The sequence below is a fragment of the Acipenser ruthenus genome, chromosome 4 (assembly GCF_902713425.1).
Source record: "Acipenser ruthenus chromosome 4, fAciRut3.2 maternal haplotype, whole genome shotgun sequence".
In the NCBI taxonomy this organism is placed as follows: Eukaryota; Metazoa; Chordata; class Actinopteri; order Acipenseriformes; family Acipenseridae; genus Acipenser; species Acipenser ruthenus.
In genome coordinates, this window is record NC_081192.1 from 29,328,762 (window position 1) to 29,346,867 (window position 18,106).

The window sequence follows — 18,106 nt, forward strand, 5'->3', positions numbered from 1 at the left end:
CAGAGGAACAGAGATAGAGAGATCAGAGGAGGGGGAGGAGGAGGAGGGAAAGAAAAGGAGGTCAGATTTAGAGAGGTTGAGTTTGAGGTGATGCGAGTGCATCCAGGAGGAAATAGCAGACAGACAGGTAGAGATACGGGAGGGGATGGTGGAGTCAGAGGTGGGGAAGGAGAGGAAAATTTGAGCATCATCAGCATAGAAATGGTATGAGAAACCATAGGATGCGATGAGGGGGCCCAGGGAGCGGGTGTAGAGAGAGAACGGGGGAGGACCCAAGACTGACCCTTGGGGTACTGTTAAGAGAGGGCGAGGTGTGGAGGTTGGAGAGGTAGGAGGAGAACCAGGCTAGAGATCCCCAGGTCAACGAGAGATGATAGTAGAATAGAGTGATCAACAGTGTCAAAGGCAGCAGAGAGGTCGAGGAGAATTAGGACAGAGTTAGTGAGTTAGTGACAGACAGGAGGGCAGTTTCAGTGGAGTGAGCAGAGCGGAAGCCAGATTGGAGAGGGTCGAGCAGAGAGTGGTTGGACAGGAAAGCAGAGAGCTGGCGTTGTACAGCCCTCTCGAGGGTTTTGGAGAGGAAGGGTAGGAGGGAGGAGGTACCTCCGGAGGGAGGTGGGGTCGAGGATAGGTTTTTTGAGGAGGGGAGTGATAGAGGCTTGTTTGAAGGCAGAGGGAAAGAGACCAGAAAGGAGAGAGGTGTTGAGAAGGGAGGAGATGAAGGGAAGTAGAGCAGGAGCAGCAGCTTGAAAGAGGTGAGTGAGGAGGGGGTCCAAGGCACACGTGGTGGGTTTGTGACCCTGGAGCAGGGAGGAGAGGTTAGAGTCTGAGAGGGGTGAGAAGGTGGGTGTTAGTAGGGGATGAGGTGGGTGTAGGGGTTGGAGCAGGAGGGTGTGCGGGGGAGGGAGAGGTGTTAAAGAGTTTGCGGATATCTGAGATTTTAGAAGAGAAGAAGGAAGCAAAGTCATCAGGGGAGATAGAGGAGGGAGGAGGAGGGGGAGGGTTTAGGAGGGAGGAGAAGGTAGAGAATAGTTTACGTGGGTTGTTAGTGGAGGCTTGGATTACAGATTGGAAATAAGTACATTTAGCAGAGGAGAGAGTAGAGGAGAAGGAGGAGAGGAGAGTGCGGTAAAGGTCTAGGGCAGCAGGGAGTTTGGTTCTCTTCCATTTCTTTTCAGCAAATCGCAGTGTGATTCTTGCTGAGCGGAGCGCAGAGGAGAGCCAGGGTTGGGGAGGGGAGGGGCGAGCAGGTCGGGAGGTGAGGGGACAGAGGGAGTCGAGGGAGGAGGTGAGGGAGGAGAAGAGGGTGGAGGTAGCAGAGTCTACGAAGAGTTGTGAAAAGGCATAGATAGGAGGGAGGTGAGAGAGAGCAGTGGAGGCAAGGACAGAGGGGGAGAGAGCGCGGTTACGGCGAGAGGTGACAGTGGGGGTAGGAGGAGCAGTGAAGGAGAGGGAGAAATCCAGCAGAGTGGCTGGGGTTGGAGAGATGGATGTTGAAGTCACCTAACAGGACAGTTGGGGTAGACAGAGAGGGAAGGGAGGAGAGTAGATAGTCGAGTTCATCTAGAAAGTGAGCGAGAGGCCCTGGGGGACAGTACAGTACAATTAGCAGGAGTTGACAGGGAGAGGTTAGTTGGACTGCATGAAATTCAAAGGTATTAACAGAGAGTGAGGAGAGATCGGAGGGGACAGAAAAGAGTAAGGAGGGAGAGAGGAGAAGACCAGTCCCACCTCCCCGTCCAGTGAGACGTGGGGTATGGGATGGACGTAGAGAGAGGTCAGGGCAGCAGGAGTTACAGTGTTATCAGGGGACAGCCAGGTTTCAGTGAGAGCAAGGAAATCGAGAGAGAGGTGGGAGGCAAAGGCAGAGATGAAATCAGCTTTGTTAGCAGAAGAGTGACAGTTCCAGAGTGCACCAGAGAGTGTGCGGGAGGGGGGGGGAGAGGCAGAGGGATGAGATTAGAGGGGTTGGAGGAGCAGCAGTGGAGAGAGGGCAGAGGACGAGGGCGAGAGGACAGAACAGGGATGTGAGAGACAGTCATAGCAGGACAGACAAGACAAATAGGCACAGTGGGAGCAGTTGGGTGGAGGGTACAGACCTGACTAGTAGATGGCTTCTTCCATTATTTATTTTTATTATTATTTATTTCTTAGCAGACGCCCTTATCCAGGGCGACTTACAATTGTTACAAGATATCACATTATACATTATTTTACATATATCACATTATTTTACATACAATTACCCATTTATACAGTTGGGTTTTTACTGGAGCAATCTAGGTAAAGTACCTTGCTCAAGGGTACAACAGCAGTGTCCCCCACTGGGGATTGAACCCACAACCCTCCGGTCAAAAGTCCAGAGCCCTAACCACTACTCCACACTGCTGCCATTAGCTTCCGGAGAGCTGTTAGGTTCGGATCTATTCGAACAGCGTCTCAGCGCAGGCCTCCCCTCGCTGGTCTCCTACAGCTAGACTCCCGGCTCTTTTGTTGGGGCTCTTCTGTTTGCTGGCGCTTGCTATCTTGCCTTAGACGCTGGTTAACTGTAGACTCCCACAGCTAGACTCCCAGCTCTTTTGTTGGGGCTCTTCTGTTTGCTGGCGCTTCTTGCTGGCGCGGAAATAGGCTGCTTGATTAATATTACAACTGCGTGGCAAAAGAACCAACTAAACTGTGTGCAAACCAATCAAATAGCAAATCAACTTCTAATCAATTTAACCACTCACCTGGTACTAATCACACACTAACTCAGCTAATTCAAACACCACCTTACAATGTTACCAAATGTAGTTAATTTAAAATTACTTGAAGCAGGAACTTACCTATCTGCCTTGGTCCCTGGTTACCTGTAGACTGACAACTATTAGATACCCACCCTTAAATAGGTTCCACCTCACTTTGCAAGGGAACTGGCACAGCTGCTAACTGCTCTAGAGACAATACTTTCACACACTTCAATGGGATCACACCACTACAGGAGGCTGTGTGGAGAGCAATCCAAATGCAAACAACTCTATTCAAGTTAACAACTCTATTCATAACCTAAATAGTTTCAGTGTCTTATACATAAGTGCACTATGTAAGATTTGTGTTGAGTTCATATTACACAGTAAAATCTAGACTGTTGTATGTATTGTGGCAAACCGGGGTAAGCGTGCCACTTTCCAGGACCTTTCACACTGTCTTCTTGTGTAAAATGAACACTCCCTGGACCACAGATATATACAACAAAATGAACAGAACAGAAAATGCAAGAAGACAAAACAAATCACAAAGCAACAAACTTCAAACCAAAGGCACATTTCACTATACATGAGGTCTCCCTGACACACACTTCTATAATTGCTGAGATTTCAAATCCCTAAACTAATCTAATCCCTATTCCTTATAATAATTGAAACCCTGACCCCAGTTCCACACACGGTGGTCATCGGATTAGGTGCAATCAGTTTTCAATATAATAATAATACACTTTATTTTGTATAGCGCCCTTAAAAGCAGTCATCTCAGAGCGCTTCACAATTAATAGTACAGCAATAAATAAAACGATTATACATAAAAAAGCACAAGGAAATAAAACAATCATAAAAATCATAAAAACGCATTTCTAAAAAAGTAAGTCTTTAAATTAGCTTTAAAAACACTCAAAGAAGCCGAGTCCCTGATCTCTAGTGGAATTGAGTTCCATAATTTGGGGGCATAGCAACAGAAGGCCCTGTCGCCCATAGAGTGCAGGCAAGCAGGCGGGACACACAACAGTCTGAGATCAGCAGAGCAGAGGTTACGAGTGGGAGTGTAAAAATATCAAGCTGATCCTGGTTATACACATGGTAGCTTTTAAGCTTTGTTGTCCAGGTAGCAAGAATGGTCTTGGTCCTTGAATCATGGCCTTTCAGCAGCCTTGAGGTGTATCAGCTGGACCCTTTTATCACGAGACACTTCGCCGGGACATGCCCACCTGCTTTGTAGTTGCTGTAAATTAATACTGCAGGCCTGAGTGGCGTGTCAGCATACCTCCGTGTCTTCCCCGGTCTGTCAGCAGATAACCCACACTCCCCATTACAGCCTCAAACTATTTTAAACCAATTAAATTATTTATATTTATTATACAAACATTTAAATCAAACACAAACATGATAGAATGAAGACTGATACCCTGCATATTAACTGTGTAACAGACGACAGCTTTTGAGTCGTATTGTATACGATTCTTTTTGTGTGTGGGAAGTGCAGGAGTGATGGAGCTGAGTATTCAACAAATATGACCGAGTCCAGGTATTGGTCCATCTTTCGGAAGTCCCTTGTGTGGTTCCTGCTCACAATAAAAGCAATCAAGCAATTGTAGTCGATCGCAGAAAAGTGTAAACCTGACTCTCTCCCTCCTGTCCCCTAACACAAACTAACTCTCAGCTGCTAACACAGTTCCCTATATACTTCAGGCCCCACCCCATCAATCGCTATTGTCCAATATTTATCAATCTGCATGTTGATGGGGAGAAAACCTGAAACACCAGTGTAGCTGTCCTTACAAAGATGGCCACCTCAACCCTTATAGTTGCACTGGTCAGGAGGCTGCACTTCATCCTGTCACAGTGTGTAATCGGTGTGTTATAATAATAAGGCTTTTCCTTTCTGGTGTTTTTATTGAAAGTTGTATCCACTGTACAACGTGGTCTGCTGTATTATAGAAGAGTTTATGTGGAGGATGCAGGATATCCTTAATCTCAGTTATGGTTTAGTACAGACTGATTTCTTATGATATGAATGCAATGATATTCAAAAATTATTCTTAGGGCAGAACACAATCAGGAAAATATATTTCATATTGAAAAGAGATTAATGTATTTTCTGTACGTACTTTAAGCAGAAAAAAGCCCTTCTGACAGAAATCTACAGTCATAATTTAAAATCACAGGATCTGCTTTGTAGGGATTAATATATGTGGGATATGCCAAAACATCTGCTAGATACATTCGAAATATATTTAATAAACTAAATATGAGAGCCACACCCAAAATTAAAACCTGAGCCCATTCGTTGTTTCCCCCATGTTGTAAAAGTAAACAATTTTTGTGTTTTGAGCAAAATACAGTAATTTACCCCACCCCTATTAAAATTAATGACATCAAATTGCACTATCCCACATCTTTAACATTTCATTCAATGGGTTTCAACCACAGTCTAACTTTTTATATTGGATGCCTAACTTATTCCATGTGGAAATGCTTTCCATCTGAGATATGTATATTTTACTCTCTTAAAATAGTTTTGGCCATTTTAGTCTTTCCCTTTTTTATAAACATTGGGCTGTATTCAGTTAATCTAAACAATCGCAGATGTAAATACTGCCGTCCTGTAAATGGCTCCCTAGTGCACTCAAGAATTACATGCACTGTTTGTTGCTTGATTTTCATAACCTTGGTACACACATTTTAATTCTAATAGGGCAGTTTTAAATGTAAAACCATACATTGTATGCACTGAACATGGGTTATGTTCCTGAAGGCAACTAATGAATGATCTGTAAGTGGTCAGATGCAGCTAGTGAATGAAAAGAGCAGGATGGTGGCTGATGGATTTCCAAGTACTTTTCTAAAAAAAAAAAAAGCGATCACACGGTTTTGTCATAAATCTATATTGCATGCAGCTGTCACTTTATAGAGATTTTAGAAATGAACTAGCAGGGCAGATGATATGCTTCCCAAAATGTCATTTTAGATCTTGAACTGTACAGCAATCCCTTTTGATTTTTTGGAAAGCAGATTGACCTGGTGACTAATTCTAATCGCTTAATCCCTTAAACACCCAAGTTACACTCTTTAGTATATGTTAAAATGGATTCAGTTAGACACCTATATCTGACTACATCCTATACAGTAGGACTGAGAAGTTTGAGTAATAAGACATCTACATCAGTCGTCCTTAAGTTTATCTTTTTTTTTTAAATCACAAAAATGAAATCGCTGTCTTGATTCCATGCAGGAGGCTGCACTGTACCAGGAACTACATCCACATGCACCTCTTTGTTTCATTTATGCTGAGGGCCATCAGTATCTTTGTGAAAGATGCTGTGTTGTATTCTGGGTTGGCTCTGGAAGACATGGAGCAAGTTAGTGTGGAGGACCTTAAATCCATCACAGAAGCCCCCCCTACAGACAAGATGCAGTTTGTAAGTAGAATTTAAGGTCTTGTGACTGTAAATGTGTTGATTTGATTGTGGCAGAAAGGTCTAGGTATAAAAACACCAAAGCCACTAAATTTCAGTAGGTCTGTCGACCCCCAAAAAAGGAATAAATCTGTTAAAAAAAAAAAAAAAAAAAGAGAAAATATTCAAACAAATCAAGTGCTACAGTTAATAATTACAGTATTTTTGTAGGATATACAGTAGAATACTGTATGGAACTGAAGCTTTAGAGCCCAAGATTGCCCATTGTACTCTAGGAAGTGTAGTCTTTTCCTAAAACAGAATTGCTTTGATAGGGGGCTCCCGTGTGGTGTATCCGGTAAAGGTGAGCCACGTTTAAAATAAAAAATAATTGGATATTTCAAATTGGGGAGAAAATAAGAAAACACAAAAAAAGATTTGCTTTAATAAAGAAATGGTTGTATCATTAATAACTCAAATCTTTTTTTTTTTTTTTTTACTGCAGTTTGGAATTTAGCATTTGATTTGATCTATGTAATTTCTGCTGGGATAGGCCCCAGCAGCACCAAGGAATCTACCTAGATTCTAGCAACCACCTACACACAGTATCACAGGATAAATGGTTGATGCAACAGGGAGATTCTCTGGTGCTGAAAAATGGTCCAAAAACATCTGTGACTTATTCCAGTGTGGTATAGGTTGATAAAAAATATATATATATATGGATTTGGAAAAATGAAAACAAACCTGCTACAAATAAAAAAATAAAACCTTAGGCACAATTTGAGTTAAATAACCCTCCAGACTTACTTAGCAGTATTACTAGGTCTGAAACATTAAGTATGTTCCAGTTTCTTGTTATCACAAAAGCAGTTGAAAAATACATTTTGTCAAAAAAAAAAACCTTGATAAATGTGGCCATATATATATATATATATATATATATATATATATATATATATATATTGTAATGAAATCAGGGGGTGCAGTACCTTGTCTTCTCTTCAAAACACCAACCAGGAAACCAGGGTGTAATGAAAACGCCGTAGCGTGCATTTATTAAACAAAACAAGCAACCAAACAAACTCAAAACACAAAAACAAACCCACTCTGGCATGTGCTCTCTTATCTCTCTCTTTTAACAGGTTCTCCCTGTCCCTTTTAAAGGGGCTCTAATTACCCCAATTAGCCCAACTGAAAAACACTTAAACAATAAACAATCAATAAAACAATTACCAAAACAATCAAGCACTTAAGAGTCCTTCACCAAGATGGACTCTTAGCGACAGGAACATTTACCAAGATGGAGTATATGTTCCTAACCCCAGGGTCCTAATGCCTCCAAATTATGGTCCGGGACATACACGTCATCACAATATATATATATATGGCTACAAGGTACATTGTGTCAAAAAGTCCTTGATAAATCTGTCCCATTGTGCACAAAAGCAGGTTCAATAGGAAAGACACTTTTTTCTGTCATTGTAACCATTCAATATTCTTAAAGCCTTCTCTTAGGTGGTCTTATTTTTTTTTATTTTAGGTTGGCTGCAAGGTAGCTGTGACACTCTTCCTCTATTTCTTGGCAACTAACTACTACTGGATTCTGGTGGAAGGACTTTATCTCCACAGCCTCATTTTCATGACATTCTTCTCTGACAGGAAGTATCTTTGGGGATTCACTTTCATAGGTTGGGGTAAGTTCACCAAATTATGTACCAAACACACAATCTAATAAATACATACATTTCCGTGGGCCTTATTTTGAAAACTGCACTATGGATTATCATTATCACAAGCTGACATTTACACTGCACTTAGGGCTTGTACTACTATCAGGATGGTCTCAATCACATTCTTGCCATGATGTGTCAGAACGTCTCAAGGGATGTTATCTCTTCAATCATATTCCACGCAATATGTGGATTTCACGTATTACCGATCTATTGAAAAACATTACAGGTGCTCACTGTGAAATGCAGTTAATTCAGTAAGATTGCCTGCCCTTTGTATACATCAGAAAATGTAAACATTAAAATGTCTAACTTTTAATGCTTACCAATTACTGTGCTATTATAATTGCTTGTATATTGGGTATTGTGACCAGAGAGGCAGGCAGCAAAAACAAGCCATCATCGTCAGGGTACAAGTGCATCATTGCTAGGCGGACTTGATCTACAGCAATAATATACTCCTGCAGGAGTACAATATGGATTAACTAGACAAACTGTCAAGGCTGAACTAGACAGACGGTGCATTAATTGTCATTCTGTTTTTTTGATTACTTATAAAACAGAAAATCAGTGATATGCATTAAATATCTGGTATTGCTTATTTTTCATGCTTGCTGCTTTTTCTTCATGCTTCATCAGTCCTAGCTCATATATTCATATGTACTTTGTGAGATGGAGTTATTGGATGTATGTATAGGGTAGTTAATTTATTTTAAAAAGGTGGCAAGGTCACCCATTCAATTGATTGCAAAAGGTGTAGTGGATTATTTTCTTATAAGGTGTTGCCTAAATGGCATTAAATAACTCAATAAAGCTAGACACAGCATTAACAGTACAAAGAGCTTATAGATGGAACAATGAGGGTAAGAACTAGCCCTGCCCGGTATCTCTAGGACACTGGGAACTGAAGTGAGATAGAAAAAAACAGTTTGTGCATGTTACATCTCTTTATTTTATTTTATATATTTTATATACTTTTATAATAAGGATGTTACAAAGTGTCTTTTGGCACCACGCCACACTCACAGCCGGAGAAGGTTCCAGAAAGTCTGCCCGGTAACAACCAATCAGGCCTCAACTAAAAGTGGAGCAACTGCCCCAGCCAATCAAATGTGGGGTAAACAAACTTCTGTGGGTAACCACAGAAGAGCAGACGGAAGAAAAGGCGGATCTTCTCTCGGCTGGGTTGGGGGTGCTAAAACTATATAACCCGCACCAAATTAAGGGTGGGTGTGCGATTCTAACTGACTGCTAACAGACTCTGTGATGCATGGTTGAACGCTCCTGATTGCAATCAATAAAGGTAATCTATTTTGTTTTACTCATACTGCCTCCTGTCAGTTTCTAATAAGTCTATTCGAGGAAACGATTGAATTTCCATCACAAAGGTCTTTTGAGTTTTGACAAGAGGAGGGTCTAGGGCCCACCATGAGCAGAGATTCAATGTGATGGGTCTACTGGTTTAAATGGTTCTGGAGGGATTACATCACCATTACATAAATTCAGAACCCCGCATAAAATTAAATCTTTCTGCATCATTTTTCTGTCCCTACTTTATATTATCATTTTTATTTTTTATTTAATTGAACATTCACAAAATTCCATACATACCGTTGAAGAAAATTTCAAAGAAGATCAAGAGGAAATGGAAGGTTACAGTATCCATCTCCTATGAGTTTGAGAACTGCAAGAAAATGAAGATTTGTAACTGAATTAAAGAAACTCCATTTAAGATAGAATTAAATGTAAATATTGTGTAAACTGGAACGAAACATAGTGACAGCTTTGTAAAGCCCAGAGAGGTATGGTAAAATAATATTTAAAATAATAGCAAACCATATTAAACTATATTAAATGCACAGTATAGCTATGATAAACATGGCACATACTGTATAAGGGTAACACAGGGTTCACTTTACAAATGTTAGTTTTAATGATGGATTTATGATACCACGATAAATGTATGCATTGGAATACTGTATAATTCTTTTAAAAAAGTAATTGATTGGTGGAATATAACCTTGGAGTGTAGTTGTTAAATCAGTTAAATGCCAGTGTGTGTGTATATATATATATATATATATATATATAATGATAGATTAAAGGTTAAATCTGTTCTCCTACAAAATAACTTGAGGCAGTAAGGGTCAAATGCAACCTCAAGACCTTTTTCTTATATTTAAACCTTTAATGTTTGCTCTATTTTGGTACCAGAGGGTCTTATTCTTTCCGTTAAAATGTCTTTTCAGATTAAAGCATATAAATATCAACTAAGATTACATTATTCAGGGAACAAATAACCTTCTGTGGTACTGTAAAGTTCACGATTTCTCAAAGATATATACAGTGCCTTGCGAAAGTATTCGGCCCCCTTGAACTTTGCGACCCTTTGCCACATTTCAGGCTTCAAACATAAAGATATGAAACTGTAATTTTTTGTGAAGAATCAACAACAAGTGGGACACAATCATGAAGTGGAACGAAATTTATTGGATATTTCAAACTTTTTTAACAAATAAAAAACTGAAAAATTGGGCGTGCAAAATTATTCAGCCCCCTTAAGTTAATCCTTTGTAGCGCCACCTTTTGCTGCGATTACAGCTGTAAGTCGCTTGGGGTATGTCTCTATCAGTTTTGCACATCGAGAGACTGACATTTTTGCCCATTCCTCCTTGCAAAACAGCTCGAGCTCAGTGAGGTTGGATGGAGAGCATTTGTGAACAGCAGTTTTCAGTTCTTTCCACAGATTCTCGATTGGATTCAGGTCTGGACTTTGACTTGGCCATTCTAACACCTGGATATGTTTATTTGTGAACCATTCCATTGTAGATTTTGCTTTATGTTTTGGATCATTGTCTTGTTGGAAGACAAATCTCCGTCCCAGTCTCAGGTCTTTTGCAGACTCCATCAGGTTTTCTTCCAGAATGGTCCTGTATTTGGCTCCATCCATCTTCCCATCAATTTTAACCATCTTCCCTGTCCCTGCTGAAGAAAAGCAGGCCCAAACCATGATGCTGCCACCACCATGTTTGACAGTGGGGATGGTGTGTTCAGGGTGATGAGCTGTGTTGCTTTTACGCCAAACATAACGTTTTGCATTGTTGCCAAAAAGTTCGATTTTGGTTTCATCTGACCAGAGCACCTTCTTCCACATGTTTGGTGTGTCTCCCAGGTGGCTTGTGGCAAACTGTAAACGACACTTTTTATGGATATCTTTAAGAAATGGCTTTCTTCTTGCCACTCTTCCATAAAGGCCAGATTTGTGCAGTATACGACTGATTGTTGTCCTATGGACAGAGTCTCCCACCTCAGCTGTAGATCTCTGCAGTTCATCCAGAGTGATCATGGGCCTCTTGGCTGCATCTCTGATCAGTCTTCTCCTTGTATGAGCTGAAAGTTTAGAGGGACGGCCAGGTCTTGGTAGATTTGCAGTGGTCTGATACTCCTTCCATTTCAATATTATCGCTTGCACAGTGCTCCTTGGGATGTTTAAAGCTTGGGAAATCTTTTTGTATCCAAATCCGGCTTTAAACTTCTCCACAACAGTATCTCGGACCTGCCTGGTGTGTTCCTTGTTCTTCATGATGCTCTCTGCGCTTTAAACGGACCTCTGAGACTATCACAGTGCAGGTGCATTTATACGGAGACTTGATTACACACAGGTGGATTCTATTTATCATCATTAGTCATTTAGGTCAACATTGGATCATTCAGAGATCCTCACTGAACTTCTGGAGAGAGTTTGCTGCACTGAAAGTAAAGGGGCTGAATAATTTTGCACGCCAAATTTTTCAGTTTTTTATTTGCTAAAAAAGTTTGAAATATCCAATAAATTTCGTTCCACTTCATGATTGTGTCCCACTTGTTGTTGATTCTTCACAAAAAATTACAGTTTCATATCTTTATGTTTGAAGCCTGAAATGTGGCAAAAGGTCGCAAAGTTCAAGGGGGCCGAATACTTTCGCAAGGCACTGTATATTTTTTCATTTAAAGAACAGTTTCAGTAGGAAACCATTTCCTAGTTTTGCAGATCGTTTTTATTTCAAGAACACCTCTTTGTCATTCAGGGGTTTGTTTGTTTGTTTGTTTGTTTGTTCTTACATTATTCCACTTTTATTTTATTGTCTGTATCCCTTTACTAAGCTACTGTTCTAAGCTTTATTTTAACTAACCTTTCTTTGCAATTGGTTGTTCTTATTTGAGTTTTTTTTATACCTGATATAGCTTGATTTGACCCTACAATGGAATTTTAATATTGCAAACGTTCATGTAGCTATGACTCCTATACATTTTATTAACTGTTCAATATGGGCACTGTTTGTCTCTGAGAACAGTAATATTGTCATTAATATAAAAAGGCAGCATTTTCATAGTAATATACCTTCTATCAGCGGCCACATCCTTCAGAATTTTGGTAGAGGCTCTGGTTGGCCAAAAACTACTGACTCATATTACCTGCCCCCCTTTAAAGTGTTACTGGTTTACATAAACACATATTATCCTATTACATATATTCCACTGAAAGTATATAAGAATGCATAGTAATTGTACATGTATTACACTGTAATTGCAGTCTGCTTACTGTGTAATATATTTCCTGGAAATAAAGGTGTTACTGTTTCTGCTTATGCCTCTATTAAACTGAGTACATGGCAAATATTTTAATTTGCCAAATCAATATATAATATTGATATAATACCATTATACTGTTCCCTTATCTATAAAATGATTATCCTCATTTACTAATGGGCTAAAACTGGTATCAGTCATCAGCTTTGTAATAAAAAAGGGCTCATTATTTTTGCATTCTTGTTAAAAGGGTCTATTTTAAGTTCGATGGCCAATGAGCAAAATTCTTCAATTCAACAATACTTGCCCTTATAAAAGTTTACCATAGTAAAAGTACAGCAAAGAGTAATAAAGTATAGTGAAAGCATGGTAAAGCATAGGAAAGCAATGTAAAGAACAGTGAGGTATGGTAAAGCATATTAATAAACATGGTATACCAGGGTAAACTATGGTTAATACATGGTAATACCATGGAAAACTTGTATAAGGGTGATTAAGTACTGTATATGGCAATGTCACGGTAAAAATACTTTGACGTTCCCATCATTACAAACTGGCCATCAAGTTTATCATTATGTTGTGCTTTTTTTCTTTGTTCTTCGCACAGTGAATTTAAGTCTTCTGGGACTCGTGTCCATATTCATGTATTGCAATGTATTTCAAAGTCATTCTAGATATAGCAGGAAAAAAACAACCAACAAATCCCATTAATATAGTGGAAGTGCAATAAATTGGTACAGTTGCATTTCAGGCTATGTCTTCTAACTACTGTAATTGCAGTATATAGTGGTCTGACATTGTTGTTACAGTATAGTTAATTGCTGCTGTACTTTTCTGCTGCCAGCGTTACCAAGGGCAGCATTTCCGCTGCCAGAATTGCCTGCTGGAGGAGCCAGCCTGGCTTCTGTCAGCATTTCGGCTGACAGCATTACCACTGACAACATTACCACCCATGGAGCCAGTGAGGCCTCCATTCCTGGCCCAAGACTTTGACCAAGACTGGGGATTTTAAGGGGGGAGGTGGCCTTTGAGGCCATGTGTGCTGCACACAAAGGGGGAGATATGTGACGGGCTCACCCCTGCCCCTGAGTGTATTTGGTTTATTTTGTATAGTTTGGGTTATGTTGCACGGGTGAGTTAAAATGTATGTTGCTATGTGGGCACAGGGATGTCACAATTAGTTCACGTGCAGGTTGGGCCAGATTGAATGATTAGCAATTAAGTCCCGGCACAGCTGTATTTAAGGAGCATGAATTTCTCACTCGAGGTTGGGTGTACAGCGAGGAGGTACGGGAGAGAGAGGAGAGAGAAATAAATAACAATTGCTACTCGTGCTGAAAAAGCTCAGCACGATACGTGTTTGTTTAGTGTTCGCTGTGGTTTGTTTGTATCTGTCTGTCAGTTTTGGCCATTGTGCCTGTTACTGATAGGCTTGGTGGTGATGTCAGACCAGGAAGAACAACGGACACAGTTCTTATGTTGAATGCGCTGGTGCACGAGTTTTATTAATTAAATAAAATGTTTAAACACAAAACAAAACACTGAACAAACAAAAGGGCACGGTGGCCAAAACAGACAGACAAACAAAACACGACGAACACTAAACAAACAAGTATCATGCTGAGCTCTGTCAGCACGAGTAGCAATTGTTTTACTTATAGATTTACTCTCCTCTCTCTCCTGTCCTTTTGACCTGAACACCCAACCCTGAGTGAGTGATTCGTGCTCCTTTTATCTATAGCTGTGCCGGGGCTCGCTTGCTAATTAATCATTCACTTGAATCCTGGCACAGTCTGCACGTGAACTAATTTGTGCAATCCCCATGCTCACATACAAATACACATTTTACTCTGCACGTGAAGTAATTGTGCAATCCCTCTGCCTAAATACAAATATACATTATAAATCACCCCCCCCCCCCCCCCCCCCCCCCCAACGTGCCATTTTGTTTTGTTAAGTGTTTTGTTTTGTCTAAATCTTTTATTTGTTTATTAAATGTGCGCACCAGCGCCGTCTGCTCACAGTACTTGTGTCCAGTCTTCTTCCCAGCCATCCTGGTCACACAGACCAACTACAGAAACGGTTCTCGTATAGTTCACAAATCGCTTATGAATGGTACATGTAGTTCTTTGTGTAATGCCATTTATTTATTCTATCAAGAAGTAAAGTGGAAAATTGGGGAAGACGGGTATTCCAGCTCCTGCATTGTACACACTGTGTATATTGATTCTATATGCACAGCGCATACAATGTGGATGCTGTGGTGTCCAATCGCGACATCATCAAAGGAACAAACTTTACTGTATCTTGTGGAACCATTCTTGGCAATGTGTTGCGAGTTTGTCATACATGGGGCATTCTATAGGGCTTTAGGGCGTGGCTAGAATTCCTGGAATAAAAAGTGCTGGATATACCGAATTTCAAAATGAAAGTGAGCTTAGCAGACCGTTGAAACAGAAATGCTACAGTATAAACATGTTAAGGCGGAAAACTAAATGTTGTTTTACAGTATCTTGGAAAATGTTGCATTATTATCAGTACTTGAATATCATATACTTTGTTCCTTCTTTTCACAATTCAGAAATCAATACTCTGAAGCATATATATATATATATATATATATATATATATATATATAAAATGTTTTCTTCGAAATTGACCTCTGTTTCTGTGCTGCAGGGTTCCCAGCTGTGTTTGTCACTGTGTGGGCGAGTGTGAGAGCCATTCTTGCAGACACAGAGTAAGTATATTCTGGAAATCTATAAACCTCTTTTAAAGAGGCAGGTGGTTAAAATGCTCGACCTCAACAGCATGCCCAAGAGCTGTATATTTTACTTAACTACAAAAAAAATAAAATAATAAGTAACAAGTTTGACACAATGGAATTTTTAAGCCCATCAGAAAATTCAGTACAACACTATGACGGTCTATATATGGACTGGATATTGTTGTTTTTATATGTATTTATACTGTGAACTATACCAGTAGACATTTCAAACATTAAAACTTTTTTAAAAAAATCTTGCAAAATGTCACTGTCTTTACAAATGGCAGCATGTGGTTTAGAGCCTTGCTACCCGACCCGAGCCTGACAGGACCTGACAATAAGTGTCGGGTTTGGGTCGAGTGTAGTTTGTATATTATGGTTTGGGCTCGGGTCGGGTCGGGTAGGTTATTTGAGAAATTACCTCTCTAATATCGTCTCACAAACCCGCTTATTCGTTTTGTGCAGCCTGTAAAATGCAGTGTCGCCGTGCTTTACTAAGTAACCACAGGATATAATTAGTTTCCAACGCAAACCAATAATCATCTCTGCTGATAAACTGACATTTTGTGCAGCCTGTCAACAAATGTTGCGTGGGCGGTCTTAACGGGATACAGTTCAGTTGCAAAATACCAACATTACCATTTAACATAGTCTTATACAAATGTGTACACACACACATAAAAAATATACCAAGTGCAACACCTACCTGATAGCTCTCATCAGTTGACAATTCGTGCCTGTTCCAGTTAATATTCAAAACATATTTGTCCTGTAGTAAATTATATGTATTTGTTTAAATGTAAAGAACAACTAAACGTACAGTATTAACGACGCAGCCTAATAGGGATCCTGATAATCGGGATTTCTTCTTAAATGGGACACAACTCTAGGAGACGGTTCTTCCCAATGCTATTTATGCCGTTCATTTGGGACGACATAAAGACGTTTAATTGGGATACAGTATTTTCAAATGATGAACGGAGCTCGCTTTTCAGAGCAAGACAGGTGCAGTGAGTACGTGATTACACGATGACTTGCATTAATTGCGTAAACCACGTTGAACTCTTGAAGGAGCTGGAGTCTCTTGTGGTTTCTCAGGCTGCTGTTGCAAAGAAAGTTGCCGTGTCAACATGGCAGGTGTGATTAATCTTGTTTAAGAATGAAAGAAGCTGACATTTTCAATTACATATTCAGCTTTTAATCATAATGTGATGGGATTTTGAAGGGGGCACATTCTTCTAAAGCTCTCCATCATAAGTAGTAGGTGCATGCAGAAGATCCATTACTTGTACTCACAGACTAATACTTGGATTGTGTTGAGTACAATAACTCATACTCTGATGACGTCCCTGGAAGTGGTTGTGGCTAAAACGTGAAGTTCCGTAAAATGCATTACTGTCACTAGCTTTTACTTAAAGTAACCAGGCAGTGGGCAGCAGTGTGGAGTAGTGGTTAGGGCTCTGGACTCTTGGCCGGAGGACACTGCTGCTGTACCCTTGAGCAAGGTACTTTACCTAGATTGCTCCAATAAAAGCCCAACTGTATAAATGGGTAATTGTATGTAAAAATAACGTGACATCTTGTAACAGTTGTAAGTCGCCCTGGATAAGGGTGTCTGCTACTAAATAAATAATAATAATAATAATAATAATAATATATCCTTTATTTAACAAGGCCTTTGTTTTGAAGTCCTAATGTGCCATTTTCATTTTTTGTGTATTTACTAGTTGTTTGGAGATTTCAGTTTATTGTAATTGGTTGGTGGTTAATGTATGTAGTTAAAGTATGATAAGACCACTTAGGGAAGATTACAAATCTGCAAGGTGTACAGATACTCATTAAATTAGTTATTTGTGAATGTCTTTACTTTATTGTGATGGGGAGGTGTTTGTGGACACAGTAAAGTGTGATGAGATCACTCAGAGAAGTAAACAAATCTTCAAGTTGTGTTATTTGTTATTTTCTAGTTATTTGGGAATTGCAGATGTATTTATGTATTTATTTTATTCTAAAAAGCTCAGACACAAAAATGGCTACTGTATTAATGTAAACCCAGCTGAGACACACAATGCAATATCCCTCACAGATCCCCAAAAACGCATTAACTATAACATAAATACCTTTTAAATTCAACAAGCACCAAAGAGATAAACATGCTTCTTGAATACAGCCCTTTATGTTTGTCAATTTTTTCTTTTGAAAAACTGAAAGACTGAAAAAGCTAAAATAAAATAAACAAATACATTTTTAGAAATTATCCTTTACAAAACTTGCTGGGAAATCCCTTTTTCAAAGTTAGTTTGTATCTAAAAATAATTTGATCTGAGCCGAACATTCTGTCTGACCTCCTTTCAGCCACTGTTTGCAACAGTCATCACTGCCGTATTAGAACCAGTAGCGTTGTTCTTTACATAATTGCTCCAAATATAAGAATTATGATTTTTACTTGTGTATTAATCATGCTGTAGTGACGTGCCATACTCGTTACGAGTACTCGTCTATACCGTCAACGGGGTGTGGTTATTGTGTAATATGCCTCTGATGTATGATGTACAAATGTATACAATGATTTTGAGATGGTTAAGAAATGGAAATGAATTGAGGTGCAGTTGTGGTGGGATTTTAATGTGTTTTATCAATTGTATAAATCGGTGTATGTTTTGTAAGATAATATGAGCTATCAGAAATGTACAGTGTGCTATTGCTCATTCTGGCCATAGTGAAAGGTTTTCTGGTTTAAATTATGTACAGTAGACTTGTGCTAATCCAAACTCATTGGGACCAAGCCCTGTTGAGAGTAGTGAGTACTGATCATTATCTGTGCTATGCTAAAAATGTCTTTTATAGTCTTTTTGTTTTATGTTTCATCAAAAAACACCTATTGAAAAA

At 39.6% G+C, this 18,106-nt stretch overlaps 1 protein-coding gene across 1 annotated transcript in view; it reads left to right on the forward strand.

The window, feature by feature from the left end:
- The window catches only part of LOC117400002 (parathyroid hormone/parathyroid hormone-related peptide receptor-like), a 123,436-nt gene that overhangs the window by 85,795 nt on the left and 19,535 nt on the right, over positions 1–18,106 (forward strand). Inside the window, exons 6-8 of the mRNA XM_059022275.1 lie at positions 5,986–6,172; positions 7,692–7,845; positions 15,130–15,190. Coding sequence (XP_058878258.1) covers positions 5,986–6,172; positions 7,692–7,845; positions 15,130–15,190 — 402 coding nt within the window. The remainder of the gene's footprint in view (positions 1–5,985; positions 6,173–7,691; positions 7,846–15,129; positions 15,191–18,106) is intronic.